Source organism: Erpetoichthys calabaricus, chromosome 3, assembly GCF_900747795.2.
Source record: "Erpetoichthys calabaricus chromosome 3, fErpCal1.3, whole genome shotgun sequence".
NCBI classification, from domain to species: Eukaryota; Metazoa; Chordata; class Cladistia; order Polypteriformes; family Polypteridae; genus Erpetoichthys; species Erpetoichthys calabaricus.
In genome coordinates, this window is record NC_041396.2 from 94141653 (window position 1) to 94166027 (window position 24375).

The 24375-nt window shown below is 41.2% G+C and overlaps 1 protein-coding gene across 2 annotated transcripts in view; it reads left to right on the top strand.

Annotated features, from left to right (window-relative positions):
• Positions 1-24375, top strand: part of slc41a1 (solute carrier family 41 member 1) — a 73060-nt gene that overhangs the window by 35371 nt on the left and 13314 nt on the right. For both annotated transcript variants that reach the window (XM_051924610.1, XM_051924611.1), the window contains exons 3-7: positions 9131-9238; positions 17865-17936; positions 18736-18880; positions 21443-21589; positions 23611-23758. In XM_051924610.1, the coding sequence (XP_051780570.1) occupies positions 9131-9238; positions 17865-17936; positions 18736-18880; positions 21443-21589; positions 23611-23758 (620 nt within the window). The remainder of the gene's footprint in view (positions 1-9130; positions 9239-17864; positions 17937-18735; positions 18881-21442; positions 21590-23610; positions 23759-24375) is intronic.

Genomic DNA, 24375 nt, shown 5'->3' on the forward strand with positions numbered 1-24375 from the left:
AGAGCCTTACTGGAAATTGGAGACGTTTGAATTGAAATGGGAGATCAGAAGGTATAACAGGGATGCGAGGAATAAAAACTCTCTCCCCTGAGCCACTGCCAGTAAAAATAGTTGCCTCAATTAGGTTCTTTTGCAAGCATGTGACCTGAAGTCTCGCGCCATTACAAAGTTTCAGTGGCTGTAAGTTTCTCAGTAACATTATTGGTGCCCCAACCTTCAAAATTAGATTATGCTCAGGAGGGCCTGGAGGATTCAGAGTGTGGACCGAGCTGCAGGCTATGGACGTATATATGTACGTAAGTAGGATTCAGTTAGCGTCGGGAACCCGCGTACCAAATTTCTTGAAGATGGGCCCATTAAGTAACAAAGACCGTTGGAAAGTTCAATATGGCGGCCGACAGTGGTGTCATACCACCGAAATAAGTACGTACATCAGTTTCAGTTAGCGCAGGGAAGCCGCCTACCAAATTTTGTGAAGATGGGGCCATAAATAAGAAAGTTTAACATGGTGGATGTTGTCGACCGTTATGACCGTTACGTGTAGAATTTCGAAATGAAACCTGCTTAATTTTTGTATGTAAGCTGTAAGGAATGAGCCTGCCAAATTTCAGCCTTCTACCTACACGGGAAGTTGGAGAGTTAGTGATGAGTGAGTCAGTGAGGGTTTTGCCTTTTATTAGTATAGATGTATATGTGTATGTATATATGTGTGTGTATATATGTATGTATGTATGTATGTACAGTATGTATGTATGTATGTGTATATACATATATATATGGTTTTGGCAGCCAAGCACTTTTTTTCCAACCTAGAAGACGTCTCTTGAGATCCGTTTAATCGCCTCGTTGATTGCATGTCTTCCAAGGTAGTTTCAATACCCATTTCCTGCACCGAGTCATCTCCCCTTTAATGAGTGACTGTGTTAGTGGCCGTACTTCGTACAGGTCTTTGAACGCACTGAATACTTGTAACTGGTGTCGCCCGTCAGCTACTTTCGACAGGGAATGGAAGCAATTGTCGAGTAACAAAAATTATTTGTAAGTGATTTCGCATTGAAGAAATAGTAAAAACTTGATCACTTGAGTCAATACCTAAAGAAATACACACAGCAAATGCAATTGAGAATACACCAGAATCTATATGATTTAATTGTTGCTGTGCGTCTTCATAAACTATGGGAGGTTTGTAAGGAAACAAAGCATGAAGGAAACGAAGCTGCTCTTCGGTGAGGTTGAATTTTTTATCAGTGTTTAAACTGTCATAGACATGAATTACAGCACCATCATAATAGGTACACACCCAGTGAGTCACTTGTTCAGTAGCTGCAGAAGGTAATATTTGAATATGTTTTGCATTTTGTGGAATGGGCATTATAGGTATATCAGGAGTCCACATTAGCAAAACCTCCTGAGGTTGGAAAATTGTATGTGCAGCTAAAATTTCATTGAATTTGCTAATGTGATCTGTTGATAAATAATCATTATTTACCAACTTATTCATTGCAAAATCTGACAGTGGTAAGATCACTCCTTCCATAACACTAAACACAAACACTAAGTAGACACTAACACTAAAAAACGGCAACACCGCCGGGAAGAACACTAAATGAGATAAAGTAAAAGTCTACTAAACTTCTTTATTATAACTGCTTTATTATAGCAGGTGAGGGGACGCTGGCGCATGCTTGTTGTTGCCGCTCCTCCCTGTTAACAACACTTTTTGCAAAATTCACCTTAATTCTGCACTTTCTTACGCTTGTTTTATTTTGTTTATTGTATGTATAGTTCGTGGATTCAGCTGACTCGAATTGCATGGATTTGGCTTAATATTTACAGATTTTATGGACTCCATTTTACTGGGAACAGCTGAGTCTGTGGATCATGGGACGAGACCTACGAACATTTCTTTGTACCTGGTGATCTAGCACCTCGGGATGATCTGTCTCGGTGATTATATTCGCTATGCTGATCTGCTCCCGTTTCATCTTACAGTACCCTACGATCGGGAACTGATCTGATGTTCATACTAACCTGGTTTATGGCTTATGGCTTCGGGGCAATCACGCCTGAAATTACCAAGCGTTACTGTTTATGGCTGTGTATTGGAACATCCAAATCCTGCTTCCTCCTCCTGCTGCTTGCTATCGCCGCCCACCTACGCTACCACACCCACCTGTCCTACCGGCTGTGTTGTGCTGTGCTGCTTCTACACTGCTATCAGCTAAGTATCACTCACTATTTTAGCGCTTTGAGTACTGAGAAAAGCGCTATATAAATGTAATGAATTATTATTATTTATTATTAAACACTAAAGTACAAAAACGAAGTAGAAAGTAACACTAAACCGCAACACCGCCAGGAACACCGGCACACCGCGTCTACTAAACACTAAGAAACACTAAGTAGAAACACTAAAGGAAAAAGTGCTATTCAGTACGTACCGTTTCTACTAAACAGTAAATCAGTAAAGGAGAAAGGACGGCAAGACCGTGTCAGCTGCGGAACTCAGCTCGGAGCGAAATGAAGTGAATGAAATGAGGTGAATGGGAGGGGAGATGATCACGTGACTCCAACACCCGCCTTAACTCTCCGTCCCTCCACAAACACAGTCACACGGATCCCAGCTCTCCTTGATATATATATATATATATATATATATATATATATATATATATATATATATATATATATATATATAGATAGTGTAAACCAACTTGTTAAAGAACTCTCACATTTTTTTCTTAACCTTATAAATGCTCAATATGTCACAAAACACATGCCAATCCTGTAGTCTACTAAATCCCACACCATATGCAAATTGCATGCATTTCTTTGTCAGTCATTGATGACCTGCTACGACTATCAAGTGCCAAAATCTGAAGAGGAAAACTTAGAGTAACTCTACAATTTAGGTGCTTAGTAATACATTTTCCTCTACTACAGTATTTGATTAGGTAGTTTTTTTCATGTCACCCTTAATTTAGAGGCTATAGTTACCCAAGTCCTTTACTTCTCTCTAGAACACAAGACATTTTACAAACAAGTTATGGCCATTTGGTGTGCCGTTCTTTGATTATCAAAAACTTAAGTTGTGCTGCTGTTGTATCTAGGCAGGGGTTTTTGTGATCAAAAGCTTACTGAAGTTTTAATAACAATGGTGAGCAAAAGCAATTATCAGTAGGCTTCTCATAAAAATACAAAAGATGATAACAACTAATGGTAAATATATTATCACACACATACACCCAGATTTTTCCCAGTTGAAAGGTGTAAAAGGAAAATTGCCTGAGCAAAACCTAGAAGGGAAATGCCACCCCAATGTCAAACTCCATTAGATAAAAGAAGAGAAAGAAAGAATAAGAAAGTGACAGCAATCACCCATAGAAATTGCACTAGAGCATACCATTCTGTGATATATGAATCAGATAACTCAATGGTCACTGCCACTGAGAATTCCAAATGAGGTAAGATTGAAAACTTAATCTTGCCAAGATGTCAAGGAGATCTGGACATCAGATTCTCAGTGAGAAGCTACAGCTGTATAGACAGCTTTGCAGGTACTGTGCCTCAGATGGCTGGAAGATAGGGAGAGAGAAATGAGATCCAGTAACACAAAGGGGGAGAAAATGGATGTTAATGTGAAAGATAGTCAAAAGAAAATTAACAATGGACATTCAGAAAGCACGAGACTGGGAGACACTCCTAAAAATACACACAAAAGATACTTGGGTTGCTTTCCTGGTAGAAGAGACAATGGGACAGCGGGGATCGATGGACATGGCAAAACATGTCTGTTGTGGGTAAAACTTGTCATGGCAAACAATTCTGTATTGAATGATTTGAGATTAGGATTCTTAAAAGAATATGAAATATGAGTGAAAATACAGTAGGTTTTTGGGAAGGGAGAGGGCTTTTGACGGCCAAGCAGAAAATCGATAATGGGTGATAAGAAGACTAGCACAGATAAGTATATGCCGATGCTGTTAATCATAATGCAGGGGATAGAGAGTTACAAAAAGTGTAAATTGAAAACTCAACTCAATTGAAGGAAATTCTCAGATTTGTCTCTAAGCCACTCCTGTTTTGTCTTTGCTTTGTACTTATGGTCATTGTCCTTTTGGAAGGTAAGCTTTTGGCCCAGTCTGAAGTCCAGTGTCAGATCTGGAATGTATGGCACCCGGTATTGTCAAAAATGTCATGAAGAGTCAATATGTCATGACGTGCTGAGGAGAAATGAAATGGGATGACCATCTATACATAAAGCAGGGTTGTTGAAGATGAGAGTGTGCAAGTGCCACTTTGAGCAATAATCTAGAAATTTTTCAACCATGCTCCATAAAGTCCACATATATGAGATTAAAGGTCCTATATCAGTAGCACAATTCTAGTATTTCTGTGAACGGGAGGAGAGAGTGGGATATTGTGGATATTATCACTAACCATCGACGTATATTTTATTATATTGTATTGCATTATTTAGAAACATAAATAGGCCATGTAATATAGACTATGCTTATTCTGGACATATTGTGGATTTAACATGTATTCATACCCCTTCACTTTTTCACATTTTGCTATGTTGCAGCGTTATGCTAAAATCTTTTAAATTGATTCTTTCTCCACATCAAGCAACACTAAATACCTCAGAATAACAAGGTGAAATACAGATTTTAAACATTTTACAGATACAAATGTTATTGGATCTGAACACTTTCTGAATGTACTTAAAGTCACATATTAGGGTAAGAGGGCAAAATCAGAGTTAAGAGTGAAATAAAACATTCAAAAATGTTTTAGTTAACTAGCTTCTTTTCCTTTCCACTTGCTAAAGCTGCTTCATTTAATTTGAAGTCTTCAGATCTTTTGTTGCACATAATTATACCTTTCAGAGCTGATGATCTTATTATTGTTAGAAACAATGAACAATTAACAGACTTAGGTTTGTCTTTTCCTGTTTCATTCAGGGTTGCTTCCTTCCTTGTATTTAATGCTGCCAGAAACTGAAGTGGATTGGGGGGCTTTGGTAATAGATGGACAGTTGGAAAAGTTTGTTTTTTGCCCTAAAAATTATGTATGCATTTAAAAATATTATTACCATCATTATCTATAAAAACACTTAAAAATATCTGAGTTTAGTTTCAGAGCTATACTTCCCAGACCAGTACATTGTCAATACTTATCACTAAATGTCCTAGACTGCAGGGGTGCTGTGTGACATGATGGTGCAGGAACAGCTCTGTGATAAATCTGGCATTTACGGTTCTCTTCCGTCAGTTGGCCGATACCTTTGAAAAGAAGAATTGGGAAATGGGAAAATGCCTGCAGCACACAATAACCGGAATTCTAATGACAGCTAGACTTAAAATAAGCAGCAACAAATAATTTTGGAAGCCTGTAGTACTAGCAGAACAGCAATGACGTGCATACACAGACATACATATTTATTAAGGACATTTAAATTTTTTTTAAAAATTAGCAAAACATTGGCTTTGTCCTACAAGTACAAATGAACTCATGCAACCCTATTTCGGTATAGGTCCTAGAAATCTTGCAGACCTCTGCCATAAACTCTTCCAAATGTATGACTCTCAATCTGTCAGCCTGCAACTGAGCAGTAAATTGGCTTTACATCTGATAAGGATTTTCAGCCATAACATCTTTTCTTCCTGGAAAACATCTAACATAATAAAGGCAGTTGTTGCCAGAATCTGGGCAGGCTAGACTACCTAAGTGTCTTTGAAATAACCCGTGAGCAGGTATTTTAAAATTCAGCCTGTCCATTCTTTTAAAAGGTATGCACTCCAGACACATATACCATCCCTGAGCAAAGTTCATAGTGTCAGGACCACACTTTAATAAAATATTCCTTGTGATGTCTGTGTTAACTTAACTGAGCTTTTTCCTCAGGGTTTTCTCACAAAGATTTAGGTAATGTGTGCATAACAAAATACCAGCAAGTAGTCCATCTGTTAAGCTGATTTGTTTTCTATTAAATAACATGATATTCTTTAATTTAGTACTTTTTTTGTTGATAATGGTGCTGGAGAATGGTGATGTGGGTCAGACATTAAAGTGAGAATTTCACTGTACACATGACAATACTACTAACTACTACTTTTCAAATCATCAAGGTCCAAAGTATTTCACCTCTGTAACAGTTTTAGATAGACAGTTCTCAGAAAATATACTGTGTAATTAAAGAATAGTCAAGATCACAGTTATAAATAACTTCAAAGATGAATGTCCTTTATTACAACATGCTTGAGGGAGCCTGCCATGTAATCTGGTCAGTATGACATGACAACAATGGTTCTTTTGTTAGGTTAGGTTCTTTTGCATAACACAGTCAAGTAACAAAAGTAACAACATGAGTTTGCACTAATCAGCATACAGATAAATGGTATAGACCTTTAGCATACCTGTATCTTTTTGTATATCAGAAGGTCCCAAAATAGTTACAAATATTAAGTTGTTGGAAAACAGCTATAACACACACAAGAATTACAACAAAAAGAAAAAAACTCAGACCTGGCTAAAGATAAGAGAGCAATGAATGCTAGTTTGTCCTATAGAGCAATGTGTCTCAACATTTTTTGGTGTCATGACCTACTTTATCACCTGTAAGTATGTTCGCAACACACGGGGTGGGGGGAGTCCACCTTGGTGAATTAACGATGATCATCATAGCATGCTTCCCTTGATGAATCAAAGAAGATTATCGAAGTGGGTGTCTTCAGTGATCAATGGAAGGTAATCGTCAAAGCATGGGGTAAGGGGTACCCCTTTGGTGAATTGATCAGGACAGAGCTGGTAATGGAAAAATTTTGCGTAGCAATGCCAATCACTTAAGCAACCCGCCATCACCCACTACCATTATAAATAATAGGAACTGTTTTGGTTCCAAACCCAGTGATTGAGAGAAACACTGCTGTAGAAGATGTTCAGCTTTGTTCATAATGACAATCCGTTTTGTCTTCATTATCTCCTCCACTACTACCTCCATTGACAAGTGGGTGCATTTATTGTCATGAGATTTATGATTTAGATCATAAACCTATTTTCAAACTATTAAATTCATTTTTCTCACACTGGCAGCTTTATTGTAAATCCATTTTAACTGTCTTCATGCTTCCTTTAGTCATGCGCCTAAATCCAATTAGCGTTTTTGGCTTAAGAACAGATGTAATCCTGCAGACTCCTTTAATGCTGCCTGCCTGTTCTGAAGAGTTTGCACTTTTGAAGCTCCTTTAACCTTGGTGCATATGCACTATGGCAAGCCAAGTTAATATTTAGAGATGTTTCAAAGTGAATTTTGGATATCTGAAAAAAGAGTTCTGCAATTTAAACCTGTGAAAATCATTACAAGGTATCTCAAAATAAGTTCCTTTTTATTCTTAAGGTATTCTAATGTAGATATCTGACTTTTACCTCCCATATTTTGTAAGATATCTGAAATTTAATTTTGAGATAAGATCACTGCCTATAAAGTTTCCTATTAATCCCAATAGGACTTCTCTTGACTGGAATATGTTGAAGATATCTTAAAAGCATGAGGAAGCGATTTTGAGATTTGTAAAAATGCATCTGAAGTATCATTAACTGTATTTTAGATATCTCCAATATCATGAAACAACTTCCTGATCTTGAAATGACATTTTAGATCTTTCAAACTGATGATAAATCATGTTAAGATATTAGTTAAGGTATCTGAGATATTAATAAGTGTATATCTCAAACCCGAGAATATGTCTAAAATGTATTTTAAGATATCTTAATTACGTTTTGAGATATACTGAAATAACATCCAGACCATTTGGTAGCACTTCTAAAATGCATTTATCTCAGTTTTTTTTTTGCCCAAACACTGTACTGTGTACATAATGTTTATGTACAGTATTCATTATATCAGTCCATTTTCAAGCAAGCCTAGTCCATCTCAGGGTTACTGAGGCTAGAGCCTATCTTGGTGGCGTCCGATGCAAGGCGGACAGCAGTCCTGGCACATACCCACTCTCACTCACAATGGGACAATTTGCTGTCTCCAATTAACATAACATATAAGTCTTCTGAATTTGGAAGGAACAACTGCATACCTTTAGAAAAGCCCATTCAGTCACCAGTGTTGACTAGGCCTATATTTGAATGCAGTGTCCGAAGCTGTGAGGCTGGAGATATACATTTTTTAATCTCTGAAACAACACATTTTTCCATTGAAGGTAATTTTGTGGTGTAGGCACTAGCAGTGCTTGGTATGAGTGACTCTGGTTATGTGTGAGAGCATGTGCTGTCCAGCACCCATACCACATGCAATTCAGAACAGGTCGTCCACCTGAAGTTAAGCATGTTTGGGCCTGGCCAGTACTTGGATGGGACACAATCTATGAAAAACTTGGGTTGCTGCTGGAAGACTTTTGGTGAGACCAGCATGGGGCACTTACATTGTGATCTTTGTGTGGATCCCAATGCTCCAGTGGAGTGATGGGGACACTGTGCTGTAAATATGATGTTGTCCTTCGGATGAGACATAAAACCAAGGTCCTGACTCTCTGTGGTCTTTAAAAATCCATTGGCATCTTTCGAATAGATGAGGGTTTATCCCAATGTCCTGGCTAAATTGCCAATCACGTCCCTGTTCATTCTGACTCCCTAATCATCCCCTGTCTCAAATTGGCTATCTTTCTCACCCCTTCACCATCCATTTGCTAATGTGTGGTGAGCATAATGGCAACCATAACATCATCCGGGTGGATAATACACATTGGTGATGGTTGAAGTGCTTCTCCTCTGTTTAAGTGCTTTGAGTAGTGAGTGCTATATACAAGTAATTAATTGTTATTTTTGGTGTCTGATGATGCAGATACTTTCTGGGACTAGTGAATGCTTACCTTATCCTTTGTCCTTTTCTAAAATGCCATATTTCCAGCTCTGCTTCATAACTGACACTTTGATCCGATTTATATTCTACTATAATAATTTTTCACTCAATACTAGAGTGGTATTGGTTGGAGTAATTACATGTTATGTTGTAGTTCCACTGCTGTAAGAAATGTTATTTTTCTTTGTTTCATTTGCCTGTAGTATTTAAATACTTGGTAGGAAGCATCAAATGTCTACATGTTTCTCTCCATAGCACTGGACTGTCTTTACCGAAGTAACAGAGGTCTTCATCTTAGTACCAGCACTGTTGGGGCTGAAGGGGAATCTGGAAATGACATTAGCTTCACGGCTGTCGACGGCAGTGAGTACGCTCATTATCCATACCTGCATGTCTGCCATTCATTTTATTTACTTTCTTGCCTCCCCACACAACCCTAAACTGCGTGATAGCCGGCTGCACAGTCAGTTCTTCACAGTGATTTATTTGAAAGTGTGTCATGGTGTTTACTGCTGATTCCTCACAGGTCCAGAGCACCGGGTTTGAATCTTTCCCCCGTCCCTACACATGTAGAGTCTGAATGTTCTCCTTATACCTTATCTCCTATGTATCTCCTTATATGTGAATTTTTGTCCAGGTTTTCATGTCACATCCCACAAACATGCCATCCATCCATTGTCTCCCGCTTATCCGAGGTCAGGTCGCGGGGGCAGCAGCTTGAGCAGAGATGCCCAGACTTCCCTCTCCCCGACCACTTCTTCTAGCTCTTCCGGGAGAATCCCAAGGCATTCCCAGGCCAGTCGAGAGACATAGTCCCTCCAACGTGTCCTGGGTCTTCCCCGGGGCCTCCTCCCGGTTAGACGTGCCCGGAACACCTCACCAGGGAGGCGTCCAGGAGGCATCCTGATCAGATGCCCGAGCCACCTCATCGGACTCCTCTCGATGCGGAGGAGCAGCGGCTCTACTCTGAGCCCCTCCCGGATGACTGAGCTTCTCACCCTATCTTTAAGGGAGAGCCCAGACACCCTGCGGAGGAAACTCATTTCAGCCGCTTGTATTCGCGATCTCGTTCTTTCGGTCACTACCCATAGCTCATGACCATAGGTGAGGGTAGGAACATAGATCGACTGGTAAATTGAGAGCTTCGCCTTGCGGCTCAGCTCCTTTTTCACCACGACAGACCGATGCAGAGCCCGCATTACTGCGGATGCCGCACCGATCCGCCTGTCGATCTCACGCTCCATTCTTCCCTCACTCGTGAACAAGACCCCGAGATACTTGAACTTCTCCACTTGGGGCAGGATCTCGCTACCAACCCTGAGAGGGCACTCCACCCTTTTCCGGCTGAGGACCATGGTCTCGGATTTGGAGGTGCTGATTCTCATCCCAGCTGCTTCACACTCGGCTGCGAACCGATCCAGAGAGAGCTGAAGATCACGGCCTGATGAAGCAAACAGGACAACATCATCTGCAAAAAGCAGTGACCCAATCCTGAGCCCACCAAACCGGATCCCCTCAACGCCCTGGCTGCGCCTAGAAATTCTGTCCATAAAAGTTATGAACAGAATCGGTGACAAAGGGCAGCCCTGGCGGAGTCCAACTCTCACTGGAAACGGGTTCGACTTACTGCCGGCAATGCGGACCAGGCTCTGGCACCGATCGTACAGGGACCGAACAGCCCTTATCAGGGGGGCCGGTACCCCATACTCTCGGAGTACCCCCCACAGGATTCCCCGAGGGACACGGTCGAATGCCTTTTCCAAGTCCACAAAACACATGTAGACTGGTTGGGCAAACTCCCATGCACCCTCCAGGACACTGCTAAGGGTGTAGAGCTGGTCCACTGTTCCACGACCAGGACGAAAACCAAACTGTTCGTCCTGAATCCGAGGCTCGACTATCCGACGAACCCTTCTCTCCAGGACCCCTGAATAGACTTTTCCAGGGAGGCTGAGGAGTGTGATCCCTCTGTAGTTGGAACACACCCTCCGATCACCCTTCTTAAAGAGGGGGACTACCACCCCGGTCTGCCAATCCAGAGGCACTGTCCCTGATGTCCATGCGATGTTGCAGAGGCGTGTCAACCAAACAGTCCTACAACATCCAGAGCCTTGAGGAACTCCGGGCGTATCTCATCCACCCCCGGGGACCTGCCACCAAGGAGTTTTTTGACCACCTCGGTGACCTCAGTCCCAGAGATGGGGGAGCCCACCTCTGAGTCCCCAGGCTCTGCTTCCTCATTGGAAGGCATGTTAATGGGATTGAGGAGGTCTTCGAAGTACCGACCCACAACGTCCCGAGTCGAGGTCAGCAGCGCACCATCCCCACCATATACAGTGTTGACACTGCACTGCTTCCCCTTCCTGAGACGGCGGATGGTGGACCAGAATCTCCTCGAAGCCGTCCGAAAGTCGTTCTCCATGGCCTCCCCAAACTCCTCCCACGCCCGAGTTTTTGCCTCAGCAACCACCAAAGCCGCATGCTTGGCCTGCCGGTACCTATCAGCTGCCTCCAGGGTCCCACAGGACAAAAGGGTCCTGTAGGACTCCTTCAGCTTGACGGCATCCTTCACCGCCGGTGTCCACCAACGGGTTCGGGGATTGCCGCCACGACAGGCACCGACCACCTTACGGCCACAGCTCCGGTCAGCTGCCTCAACAATAGAGGCACGGAACATGGCCCATTCGGACTCAATGTCCCCCACCTCCCTCGGGATGTGGTCGAAGTTCTGCCGGAGGTGGGAGTTGAAGCTACTTCTGACAGGGGGCTCTGCCAGACGTTCCCAGCAGACCCTCACAACACGTTTGGGCCTACCACGCCTGACCGGCATCCTCCCCCACCATCGAAGCCAACTCACCACCAGGTGGTGATCAGTTGACAGCTCCGCCCCTCTCTTCACCCGAGTGTCCAAGACATGTGGCCGCAAGTCCGACGACACGACCACAAAGTCGATCATCGAACTGAGGCCTAGGGTGTCCTGGTGCCAAGTGCACATATGAACACCCCTATGCTTGAACATGGTGTTCGTTATGGACAATCCGTGACGAGCACAGAAGTCCAATAACAAAACACCGCTCGGGTTCAGATCGGGGGGGCCATTCCTCCCAATCACGCCCTTCCAGGTCTCACTGTCATTGCCCACGTGAGCATTGAAGTCTCCCAACAGAACGAGGGAGTCCCCAGAAGGTATGCCCTCTAGCACCCCATCCAGGGACTCCAAAAAGGGTAGGTACTCTGAACTGCTGTTCGGTGCATACGCACAAACAACAGTTAGGACCCGTCCCCCCACCCGAAGGCGAAGGGAGGCTACCCTCTCGTCCACCGGGGTAAACCCCAATGTACAGGCTCCAAGTCGGGGGGCAATAAGTATACCCACACCCGCTCGGCGCCTCTCACCGGGGGCAACTCCAGAGTGGTAGAGTCCAGCCCCTCTCAAGGAGATTGGTTCCAGAGTCCAAGCTGTGCGTCGAGGTGAGTCCGACTATATCTAGCCGGAACCTCTCAACTTCGCGCACTAGCTCAGGCTCCTTCCCCTTCAGAGAGGTGACATTCCACGTCCCAAGAGCCAGCTTCTGTAGCCGAGGATCGGACCGCCAAGGTCCCCGCCTTCGGCCACCACCCAACTCACACTGCACCCAACCTCCTTGGCCCCTCCCATAGGTGGTGAGCCCATGAGAAGGGGGACCCACGTTGCCTCTTCGGGCTGTGCCCGGCCGAGCCCCATGGGTGCAGGCCCGGCCACCAGGCGCTCGCCATCGAGCCCCACCTCCAGGCCTGGCTCCAGAGTGGGGCCCCAGTGACCCGCGTCCGGGCAAGGGAAAACGCCGTCCAAAATTGTTTTCCATCATAGGAGGTTTTGTTTAACCGCTCTTTGTCTCATCCCTCACCTAGGACCAGTTTGCCTTGGGTGGCCCTACCAGGGGCATAAAGCCCCGGACAACAGAGCTCCTAGGATCATTGGGACACGCAAACCCCTCCACCACGATAAGGTGGCGGTTAAAGGAGGGGACAAACATGCCTACTGGATTAAATGTTTACTTTATGTTGGCCTGGATTTTCCTGTGTTATGCCCAAAGCTATCAAGAAAGGATGTGTGCATTGTTACCATAAATCGGATTAAGGAGGGTAAGATTGTTATAGTATGAGTGAGTATGCCATGCAGTGAACGGACATTTCATCCAGGGTTGGTTCCTGTCTGGCACAAAATACTGTACTGCTGGTATAGGCTTACTGCATTTGTTAATTGGATTAAGTTGATTAAAAATGGATGGATTGGCCTCATAGTGACTCCACCACTCCATGCCTCCAATTTTTAAGGCTGCCTTTTCCATTATATGCTAATGAGAAATAAGAATTGTTTCCTACTTGCTTGCATTGTAAACTTATTCTAGCACATCCATTCTTTCCACCCATTATTTTTTTTTTTACACTTTGGAGTCTAATAACAACCACATTTACTTCCTTTAAATGAGTCCTTGTTGTGTTTTTTTGGCTTAGTATGTGTCTTACCAGTATATCAATCCCACTGACTTGTTTGTATCTTTCTTCCTCCTTCCCTTTAACTGACATATTAACTCGGTCAGACTGCATTCCTCCATGACAGGCCACTTTAGAGTCACTTGTTAACCTGATACACACACCTGTTTGGGTTTTGGGAAGACACTAAAAGGATGTGTAAATTCCATACAGACCATGGCAGTGCCAAAGTTCAAAGCCAGATCCTCTCTTCCATTTGGATCAGTCTTTTGAAAAATGGCTTTATTCCCTCCCTATGGCACTGTATACATAAGAACACAGGCTGCCTCATTATTTAAAATTTCAGATGTTGAAATTAGATGACCTTGTATTTTAATTAGTTTTGTGTCTTCCTATAGGTGCAACAACCCAAGGTGTATTATAAGCACTGTTATTTCCATTTTAGATTTCATTAGATATACTGTACTTTATTTGTCCCTAGGGGAAATTAAAACTTTAAAGACGCTCAAGACAAGAAAAAAAGTATATCCATCCATCCATTTTCTAACCCGCTGAATCCGAACACAGGGTCACGGGGGTCTGCTGGAGCCAATCCCAGCCAACACAGGGCACAAGGCAGGAAACAATCCTGGGCAGGGTGCCAACCCACCGCAGGACACACACAAACACACCCACACACCAAGCACACACTAAGGCCAATTTAGAATCGCCAATCCACCTAACCTGCATGTCTTTGGACTGTGGGAGGAAACCGGAGCGCCCGGAGGAAACCCACACAGACACGGGGAGAACATACAAACTCCACGCAGGGAGGACCCGGGAAGCGAACCCGGGTCTCCTAACAGCGCTACCACTGCGCCACCGTGACGCCAAAAAAGTATATATATGTACATATTATATTAAACAAACAAAAACCCCTGAAACACAGGCTTGGAAAATGAAGAACAGATGCTACTGTCAATAACAGGCTTGTAGATGGCAGTAAGATTGTGAGACCTGTCCAGATGTACCACAGGTTTACATTTAAATGAATTATTATTTGAATACAGCAGTGTGGTATAGCGGGTTCACAGCTCATGTCAAAAGGGCCAGTTTTAAATTATCGCCACACTTACGGCTTAGAGAGGGGGCGTGGTAAGTGTGGCGGATCGGTTCCCGGGGTGATTCGTGATGCGGGTGATTCTCGCTTAAGTGCACAGATGAGGAGTCATCCGCATCCATAATTGTTCCCGGAAGCTGTTGATTGCCACAGCTGATCTACGTTCCCGTAATATATATAAGCGCAAGGTGGCTAGTTGGAGATGGAAGTAAAAGAAAAGAAAGACGGAGGTTGCAGTGTGGAGAAAGCCTGTGTGTGAGAGAGAGCGAGCGAGCGAGCAGCTGGACAGTTGAGCCCTTGCGAGGTGTTTGGCCGACACCTAGGGCAGTCAATTGTGGTCACTCCCGCTGAGCATTCCGTGAGAAGCAGGAGTGAGCAGCGAGAAGGATGACTCACCGTGGAAGGCAGCGGGAGTCGGGAGGCTTGGGTGATGGATTCCCCAATGTGAGTGTCCTGGCCGTTGGGGGAAAGCCAAGTCTCGGTCTGGCGAGTGCTAAACTGAAGCCAGGGATCGGGACGCCTCCACATCAGGAGTGGAAAGAAGGTCAGCTGCAGGTAGGGCGACACTCCTGTTGAGAAGCCCGATGGGAGAAGCAGGGGAGCCGCCAGGTAAAAGTAGACACCGAGCTTTGTATTTTTAAAGGACTGCTTCCAGCCATTGTTTTAACCTCGTTTTAAAGGATTCATTTATTGGTTTTTTTGGGGGTTTTTTTGGTTTTTTTTTACCTCCACTTCACTTCTGTTTTTAATGGATTATTTATTTAATGACTTATGTGATGCACTGCACTTATTTATTTGGACACTGTTGTTTTTGTCTTGTTGGTTTTTAAATAAAAACACTTTTGCACTTATACACCATCCCCTTGTTCCATTGTTATACCTCACTGCCAAGCTCATCTGTGACATTACCGATGGTGTCAGGTTCAAGGGCTCCCAAAAGGAAGAAGGGAGCATGGAGTAGAACCCGCATCGTCACAAGCAGGTCCAGCTTTCTGTGTCCAGAAAAGGAAGATATTGTTAGAAGTCCGTTCCACCCAAAGTTGCCTAGTTGAAGACACCAGCATTCAGAATGACTCGTCTTTAGCATGTTCACATGGTCTAGTATGTGCTTTCATGCTACATTTTTCTGCACTGCTGTTTATTCCTCAGATTAGGTACAATCAAACTTTGTTGACTGAAAGTCGTCTTAGTTTCCTAGTCACCCAGTTTGGTGCACTGATCTCCACATCCTCATTTTATTTTCTGGGAAAGCATGGTTTTTGAGTGTGGAATTAACTGAAGGCCTCAGTCTTACTTTAAACAAAAATGCTGAATGTTTCTGTCCACCTTAATGGAAAGATTGAATAGGTGTCAACAACCACCAGGATTACTCAAAATACTGCAAAGCCCAAACTTTTTAAAATTGTTTTACATTTATTGTGTTATATGTTTATTTTTGTTTCTCATTTTCAGTAACGGGCAGTAAAGTCTTGTGACTCCAGGCTATTATGACACATTACACTGGGTTGTTACTATTTAAGATGGCAGCACATTGTTAGTAATTGTCCAGTGTCTCCAAATTTAAAAAAATTATGCGGTGTTAGTTTCTTTCTTGTAATATAAGGTGTAGACCCTTCCTTGTGATTTTACATGAAATTTATATTTTGAATCTGTTTATCATGTAGTCTATTGCTGATTTTTAGTCTCTGTTTCTTTTTCAGGGATTGACCATGGCCAGTTTTTGTACAAAAATTTACTCTCCTACTTCCTTGTCCTTTACTTAAATATTGCTTTCTTTCTGCCAATTTAATTGTGGCAGTACCTAAAAATGGTGATAGTATGTTTATGGTTATAAGTCCAAAATCTAAAAACAAAAATCACTGAATAAGACAAATTCTAGCTGTACATGTTCCAAAATCATAAAATCATTTAATAACTGTTCTTATTTCTGAAACCATCATATCAGAAATTGTGTAGATTGATAATCAGAACTTTATAAGTAAGCCGATATAGAGTATGGTGTCTTTTTCTTTACAGATAATACACTTACGGTATCTTTCAAATATACTTTATGAATTATTAGTACGTATGTATTAAAAAACATTTTCAAACCCATTTAATTTACTTTATCATCATGTGAAGCTGGAGCCTATCCCAGCAGTACTGTGTGAGATGTTTTCAAAATAAATATGTCAATAAGAATTAAACAGTTAAAATGAAATATTTTCGTCACTTTTGATTCTCGGCTTTATTGCATCTTGAGAGTAAAATGTTTGTGCTTGATCTTAAGCTTTATCTTTACTCCTTCCTTCCCCTCCCCAAACTAAGACCTCATTCATATTAAAAACTTACAGATTAATCTCATCATTAGTCATATTAGTTTTCATCTTACATATACACCACCCAGACATTTTCAACATAGACTCTAATCGTGCTTTGATTTGTTTGTGCATATAACAAAGTCCTTCCCTGATTGGATTCTGCTCATTGCAATATCTCATTCCCTGATTGGTCACCCTTTAGTGAAAATAAAACATATTTCATCATAGAAGAGTTGCTTCTGTGGGGCTTGATATGTTCCTTAACTCTATACATCTAAATTGCATTTTATACATTTTAATATTTCATACATGAGCAAAAGGCAAATTATTTACTGGTTGCTACAGTTTTGCAATAAATTTAATGGCCGATGGTGTTGCCATCTCTGTCTACATGCCTAGTGTAGGCGAATCTGTACGTCATATGTGTTTTCAGTAATTTTAGTGTGCACAGACATACTTTTTTGTAAATAATGTAACTATGCTAGTGTGGACCGAGATTTTTTAAATGAAAATGTAGTAATTTGGTTTTAACCCAAGTAAAAAAATTATTATAACAAAGTGTTCCCAAAATGTAATCGGATACCATTTTTCTCATTATTTTCTCACATGTGAAAAACATGATCCCTCTTCAACTTGTACTTTTAAATTATAAGCTGCATCAAAGTTTAAAGTAGTGTCTTAAATAATGGCAATAAAAGTGAAAAGAGTTCAGCTGCTCTTAAAATGAGAACTGTGTTAGAAAGGGAAAAAATGACCTACCGCACCCCATCTAATCAGCTATTTAGATATTAAAATGCTTTTGTGACCTACATCAAAGTAATGATCAATGTTGACCTCTTGGTCAAAGTTTCTCGCAACCTTCTAGTTCACCCTTGTTGATTTTGGTTTGGAAAGAGAGTACAGAAGTTTGATTAGTATGACCAGTGTCAGGCTGACCTGCTCTTCTAACATGAGTTGTCTGAGTCACTTGGAGTGATTGGGGAAAGTCAGAAGCAATCATGGCACAGTGTTTTTTTTTTTTTCTTTCTTTTCAACTTTTAACTAAAATTTGACGTGGCAAATCTTTTTTTATAACTTGATTTTCTTACTATTTATTTTTTCTTACAATCTATAGGCTAATATTGGACAGATGGATACCCCAAAGGAGTTGTGGCATATGATAATTGGGAACCTGGCTCTCATACAGGTAAAAATAAGCTACCTCAAGATATCTGTTAAATTTTTTGTCTGGCCAAGAAGCTTAAGTTCTTTTACCCCTCATGAGAAGAAAGAAAGAGTGACTGACCTACTGGGTAACTTAATTCTTAACTATGGTTATATCCTAACACAGGGTCACAGGGGTCTGCTGGAGCCAATCCCAGCCAGCACAGGGTGCAAGGCAGGAACAAATCCCGGGCAGGGCGTCGGCCCATCGCAGGGCACACACACACCCACACACCAAGCACACACTAGGGACAATTTAGGATCGCCAATGCACCTAACCTGCATATCTTTGGACTGTGGGAGGAAACCAGAGCTGGGAAGCGAACCTGGGTCTCCTTACTGCAAGGCAGCAGCGCTAACACTGCGCAACCGTTCCGCCCTATCCATCCAACATCTGAAAATGGGATGAGATAGACCTTCTGTATGTGAGAAGCTAGGTGAGAATAAGCACTGATGGCCTGATAAGATGACCATAGCTAATCTGCTCGGCAAATTTCACAATGAAAATTGCCTGAGAGTGGGTAATGTTGGCACATTAACCAGTAAAATACTACACTAGCAGAGAATGTACTGCAATTTTAAAGTACTATGTTTTCCAGTTTTGGTGGTTCAGATTTTTCTAATTACAACTACATCCTGGTATAGAAGAATATGGTGCAATGACACAGAGTACTAGACATGTATCTCCCTTTGTCTCACCACTATTTGGTTTATTTTCAGTTCCTGACTCCAGTCCAACCTCAGGCTATTTTGGAAAATAATTTTTTCAATTTATTTTTCAGGTCCAAGCCACAGTAGTTGGCTTCCTTGCCTCAATTGCAGCAGTCATATTTGGCTGGATCCCAGAGGGACGCTTTAAATTTGGTCATGCGCTTCTACTCTGCGCAAGCAGTGTGGCCACAGCTTTCATAGCTTCTCTTCTGCTGGGTGAGTGTCTGTCTGTGGGGCAGGTGGATGGGTCACCATTATCTTTAATCTCTGTGGTCAGCAGGTTTAACATATAATTCATCTTCAAACACTTGGCAAATCAGAGTGAGGAAGTTCTTCTTCTTCTTTCGGCTGCTCCTGTTAGGGGTTGCCACACCAGATCATCTTCTTCCATATCTTTCTGTCTTTTGCATCTTATTCTGTTACACCCATCACCTGCATGTCCTCTCTCACCACATCCATAAACCTTCTCTTAGGCCTTCCTCTTTTTCTCTTGCCTGGCAGCTCTATCCTTCACATCCTTCTCCCAATATACTCAGTTTGATGATGGAAAAAGATGAAAAGTTTGTGCTTTTTATAAAAATCTGAACTCCAAAGAAAGGTTCTTAATTTTTATTGATCTTTGTCTTTTGATGTGTCAGGCTTGATTGACAAACAAATTTATAGAGGTTACTCAACATACCAAACCTAATCTTGAACCATTCTTCAGAAAACTTTGTAACTTCTTTTCAATTAGGTACAAAGTGTTAATAATGGCTATTTTTTTTTCTAACCATAATTCCTAAAATAAACTACACCCAGCATGGATTCCACCCTTGCACCTAGTGTTGGTGGAATATTGTATGTTCCAGTGTTTACAGACAATGTACTGAAGTATGAATAGATTTTCACCTTTTATAAAAATGGGCTTATTATAACACTTACCAGTGTTGATGTCAGTTCTCTCAACTATATTAATTCTGTTGCTCTGTACTTTAATAAATTTAAGCAGCACTCCCCATCCCCTCCCAAATCCATTCAATACAAAAACCCATCTTGCATACTGTACTGTACAGTTCACTCCTTTACATTATTTCACTTATCCCTGTAAATCAAGCATCAAAAATTAGGTAAAGAGTGGAATTCTCAAAAATGACTATATGAGTTTTAGAAATTGGCATTTCAGTAATGGTGGTTAAATTTATAATTTCATGTTCATGTGGAGTTGTCTGTCTTATATCATGAGAAACGCTAGATGCTGTACATGAGTATAATGGCCTTTTGTTATGGTTCCTTGTGTGGTGCAGTTGGTGACATGACTTCCATGTTCTTTTTGAACCAAGTGTACCTTTCAGTCTTGATGTGCCTTCATGCACACTTAGTTCGGAGCTTCAGCTTTCAAATTTTATTAAACCAGCCTAATTCTTGGCTTTCTTATGAGGACTGTGATCAGGTGGCCAACTTTCATGGACTTGTCATAGACCGAACATTTGAATGAGTAGTGTTTATTATTATTACTATGGTGCTTAGTCTTGATGCACATGTACAGTACATCACTTATGACTATGTTTCCTCTGATGCCAGTGCTCACTTGATGCCTAAATTAGATTCCACAGATATAAATGATGAATGCATACACTGAAATTTTACTTTTGGAAAGTATTTTAGCTTTAGCTACTTTCTGTACATTTTTGGCATCCCTCCTAGTTGTGGTATCATATTGACAATAAGCAGTTAGACCAAGAATGCAGTTCAGTTCCAGCTGTTTCTACGAGAACACCTCAAACATTCACATCCTCTCCTAAGCCTAACATCTAATTAGATGTTTGTTAGTCAGAATTAGTGGTCAGCTTAAGAAAAAAAAAAAAGGTCACATTCATTTTGTGCCCATTTCCTTGTTCTAAAATAAGAACAAAGAAATTGCATTTTTTATGCTAGGATTGAGGCATAGTAGCTAAGTCATTGGGTTGTAAAACACTATTCTCACATTGTGAAACATATTTGGAAACCAAGTACCATATAATGTTAGTTACTACAGAAAAGCATATATATTAAAAACAAAAGCTGTTCCAGCTCAACATAAAATAACGATAATGTGACAAAAACGTAATGATAAAACCAAAGATACTATTGTATCTAACCTTCTGTCCAATATCACACCCAGTACCTGAAGTAGAGACATGCAAGTGTCACTACTGTCCATCTAAGTATAATGTTTTAATAGAACATATGTTTCACTGTTCCCCTTGGAATTTCGAGCGGCAAGATATGCTATCATTAGATCAGGGAGCTGAGGGAGCAGTGACAGTCCCTTGGAGTTTTGTGTGCGGAGAGACAGGCGTAAGAAGATTTACTTAATACTTTCCAGTACACAACAAAGACTGCAAGTATGCAGCTGCAAAATATGGAAAAGTTCCAATACTCCGTACTGGTGCATACCAGCCCACTTCAAGCCATGATCAATGGGTAAAGCAAAAGTAGGAATGAAGACTGGGATTATGGAAGAGAAAAATTGGCAAACCAATAGGTGTTCAGTAAAGATTAAGGCTGAGAATGAATTTTGTAGTTCAAATCAAGCTGTTGCATACATGATGTGCAGAAAAGCCTTTCTGTGATGCATGATTTGCAAAACAATGGCCATTAGTTAGTGATACAAATAAGAGGTCATTTTTGCGTGGAGGGGATTGCAGTTTATCTAACTAACAGTGGAAATGGGAAGTCTGGGTGGTCTAAGTGTTTCTTATCTGCTGCTGTGCTTTGGCATGTAAGTGGGTGTTAACATGTTTTTCTGCTTCTGTCTAGGATTGATAATGATTGGAGTCATTATTGGATCTAGGAAGATTGGTATAAACCCCGACAATGTGGCGACACCAATTGCTGCCAGCCTTGGAGACCTGATTACTCTGGCGCTGCTGTCAGGCATCAGCTGGGGTCTCTACAAAGAACTACGTAAGTAAAGTGCAGATAAACTAAGGTCCTTCCTGTTCACTGTATGACCCCCCGTCTTGTCCTTATTGCATTCACCATCTATTGTTTACTTTTAAATGATATAAAATCTGAAAATTAGAATGAGTCAAAAAAGTTTTGTGGCAGGACAGTGACACAGTGGGTAGAGTTACTGTCTCCAATTGCTTGGGTTCTACTCTTACCTGAAGAACGAACATCCTCGTTTCATTTCACAGATGACTCTATTAACTTGTCATCTTGTTGACTTCTTATCAGAAAACACCTGTCTACTCAGTTTGAACGCTACTGACATGTCAGATATGACAGTTAGCGTAATACTGTGCATTCCCAAAAAAAGTCATTGAGCTCCCTAGGGAGGCAGGTGCCATCTGCTAGGACAGTAAGTCTTCTTCTAGTTTAGCAGAACATATCTAAGTTTGTTTGTGATCCTTTATAGTTATGGATTCCTTGGTTACAGTATGTGTGGGTGTATGCATATATAATGTAATGTAGTATACTACTGTGGATCAATTCCTATTTTTATTAGTAATTGACTTGGACTTCTGTTGATTATCAATGGAAAATGCAATTTTACAGGAAACTGTATTCAAACCGGTACTAAGTTGAATAATAGGAATTCTGAGTATTTTTGCCTATCTGCTTTTGTGCCTTATGCTTGCTGGGATAGGTTCTAGCTTCAGCTCTGCCCAAAATAAATCAGGTTTGAAAAATGAAGAATGGATAATAATAATAAATGTTAATGATAACTGACCTGTTTACAAGTTCTGGATTTCTGGTTCTGGTTTAAGAGCATTGCCCTATCAACTGAAAAGTACTACTCAGCAGCCCAATAACAATTTAGTTTGTTTTAGTTGCACTTCTCCCTAATTCAAAATGCAAAGTTAATATCTCAGTGAATTGTAATTTAAGAATTTGACCCATGAGTATGTGTTTTTGCAGATATCTTAAAGTTAAACTGCATTTGGATATTAATCCAATGGCCAAATCACAGACCACTCTAAGGATATTGTAGAAAAAAAAATCTGCTAAATGAATGCACAGTTAAACAAAAATTATACAGCAAGCCTGGTGATAAACTTTATAACACAAATGTTATGAGATTTTTAAATTCTTTCCTGAAATTTGTTTTTGTTTGTGGGAGTGGGTTCCTTTATAGCCCAGATTTGTTTTTGGTAATGTGCTTCAAATATTTCTAATTCATCAAAATACATTTTCTGACTCCTTATATCACAGGGTACACACCCACATTCAGTCACTCTAGGCAACTTTAGAGTCCTCAGTCAATCTCATATGGTAGTATTGTAGAAATCATTCAGCTGCTGATTAAACTTTAAAATCTGGTTTACATCACACATTAGGGCTGAGGGACCGCTGCACCGTGAGTCAACTTTTCACAATCTGTGGCATGACACTAGAGATGAAAGAATCCACTTGTTTACTTATTGATTGCAGTGGCTAAAACCCCATTTAAACAAAGATAGTACAGTCAAGGAAGGAAGTACAAGGGGCGTTTTTTTTAAAAAAAAAAAAAAAAAAAAAAAAAAGTCCCCACAAACCCCTTCCTTTTTTAACAATTTATCAGAGTATAATTCAGTCTCCTGCGGTGGGTTGGCACCCTGCCCGGGATTGTTTCCTGCCTTGTGCCCTGTGTTGGCTGGGATTGGCTCCAGCAGACCCCCGTGACCCTGTGTTCGGATTCAGCGGGTTGGAAAATGGATGGATGGATAATTCAGTCTTTTTTAAACTGCCAGATTTCACTCTTAATTTTCTCAAAAGGTTTACATTTCTGAAAGTATTTTTTTCATCTGTCCTTAATTGCCTGATTTCTTTTTCACTCTGCTAAATTATGGAAGGACTGCTTTAAAAGTACTTGGCTCTCCTTGTTAGTTTTTCCCAAGTTTAGCTGTGAAGTATCTTATTTTCATTGTTGATACTTGGGATTGAGATCCTACAGCACAGCAGTTAGAAATCAGTTACTAACAGCTGCTTGATTCTCATTGCAGAAGCCAATGACTATGTGAATCCACTGGTGTGCACCTTCTTTGTGGCCCTGACCCCAATCTGGATTATCATTGCCCGCCGCAATCCTTGCACAAGAGAGGTGTTATACTCTGGTTGGGAGCCTGTCATTATTGCCATGGCCATCAGCAGGTAGGCGGGTGCAATACTTGGACCAGTGTGTGGTTAGATTGTTTTCCTTGTGTTCACAAATGACTTAATCTGAAGCTAAATTCTTGTCACAGTTAAATGACAGTGTATAGTTTTAAACTACTGTATATTATATTGTGAATATGCTCTTCAGTAGACTAACATTCTGTTCAAAACTGGGTGCTGCCTGACACCAATTTTAGTTGGCGCTCTGAGATCTTGACTATGAAAAGTGAATGAATGTTTGACTTACTGGTATATCTTGTATACTCCTCAGCATTAACTGGATGGAAGATAAGCTGGCATGGTGCCCCAACCTGCAGACTCCTATTCCACCAAGATATTCTAGTTTTTCTTGTACATCCCAAACATAGACAAATTAACTTGAGTGTTGACTCTGAACTGAGATAGCACACCATTCAGAGCTGATTCCAAAATTGTACCCAAAGCTACAACTGGACTGACTCCCTGTGACTGTGTGATTAGAAAATAAATAGGTTTATAGATTCTTCCTTGTCAATTTGTATATAATGTAGTCATATTCTGAGTTGGATGTGCTAATCAACATGCAATACCTCACCTACTCTCTCTGGCATCATTATTAGTGTGTAGAACTTCCT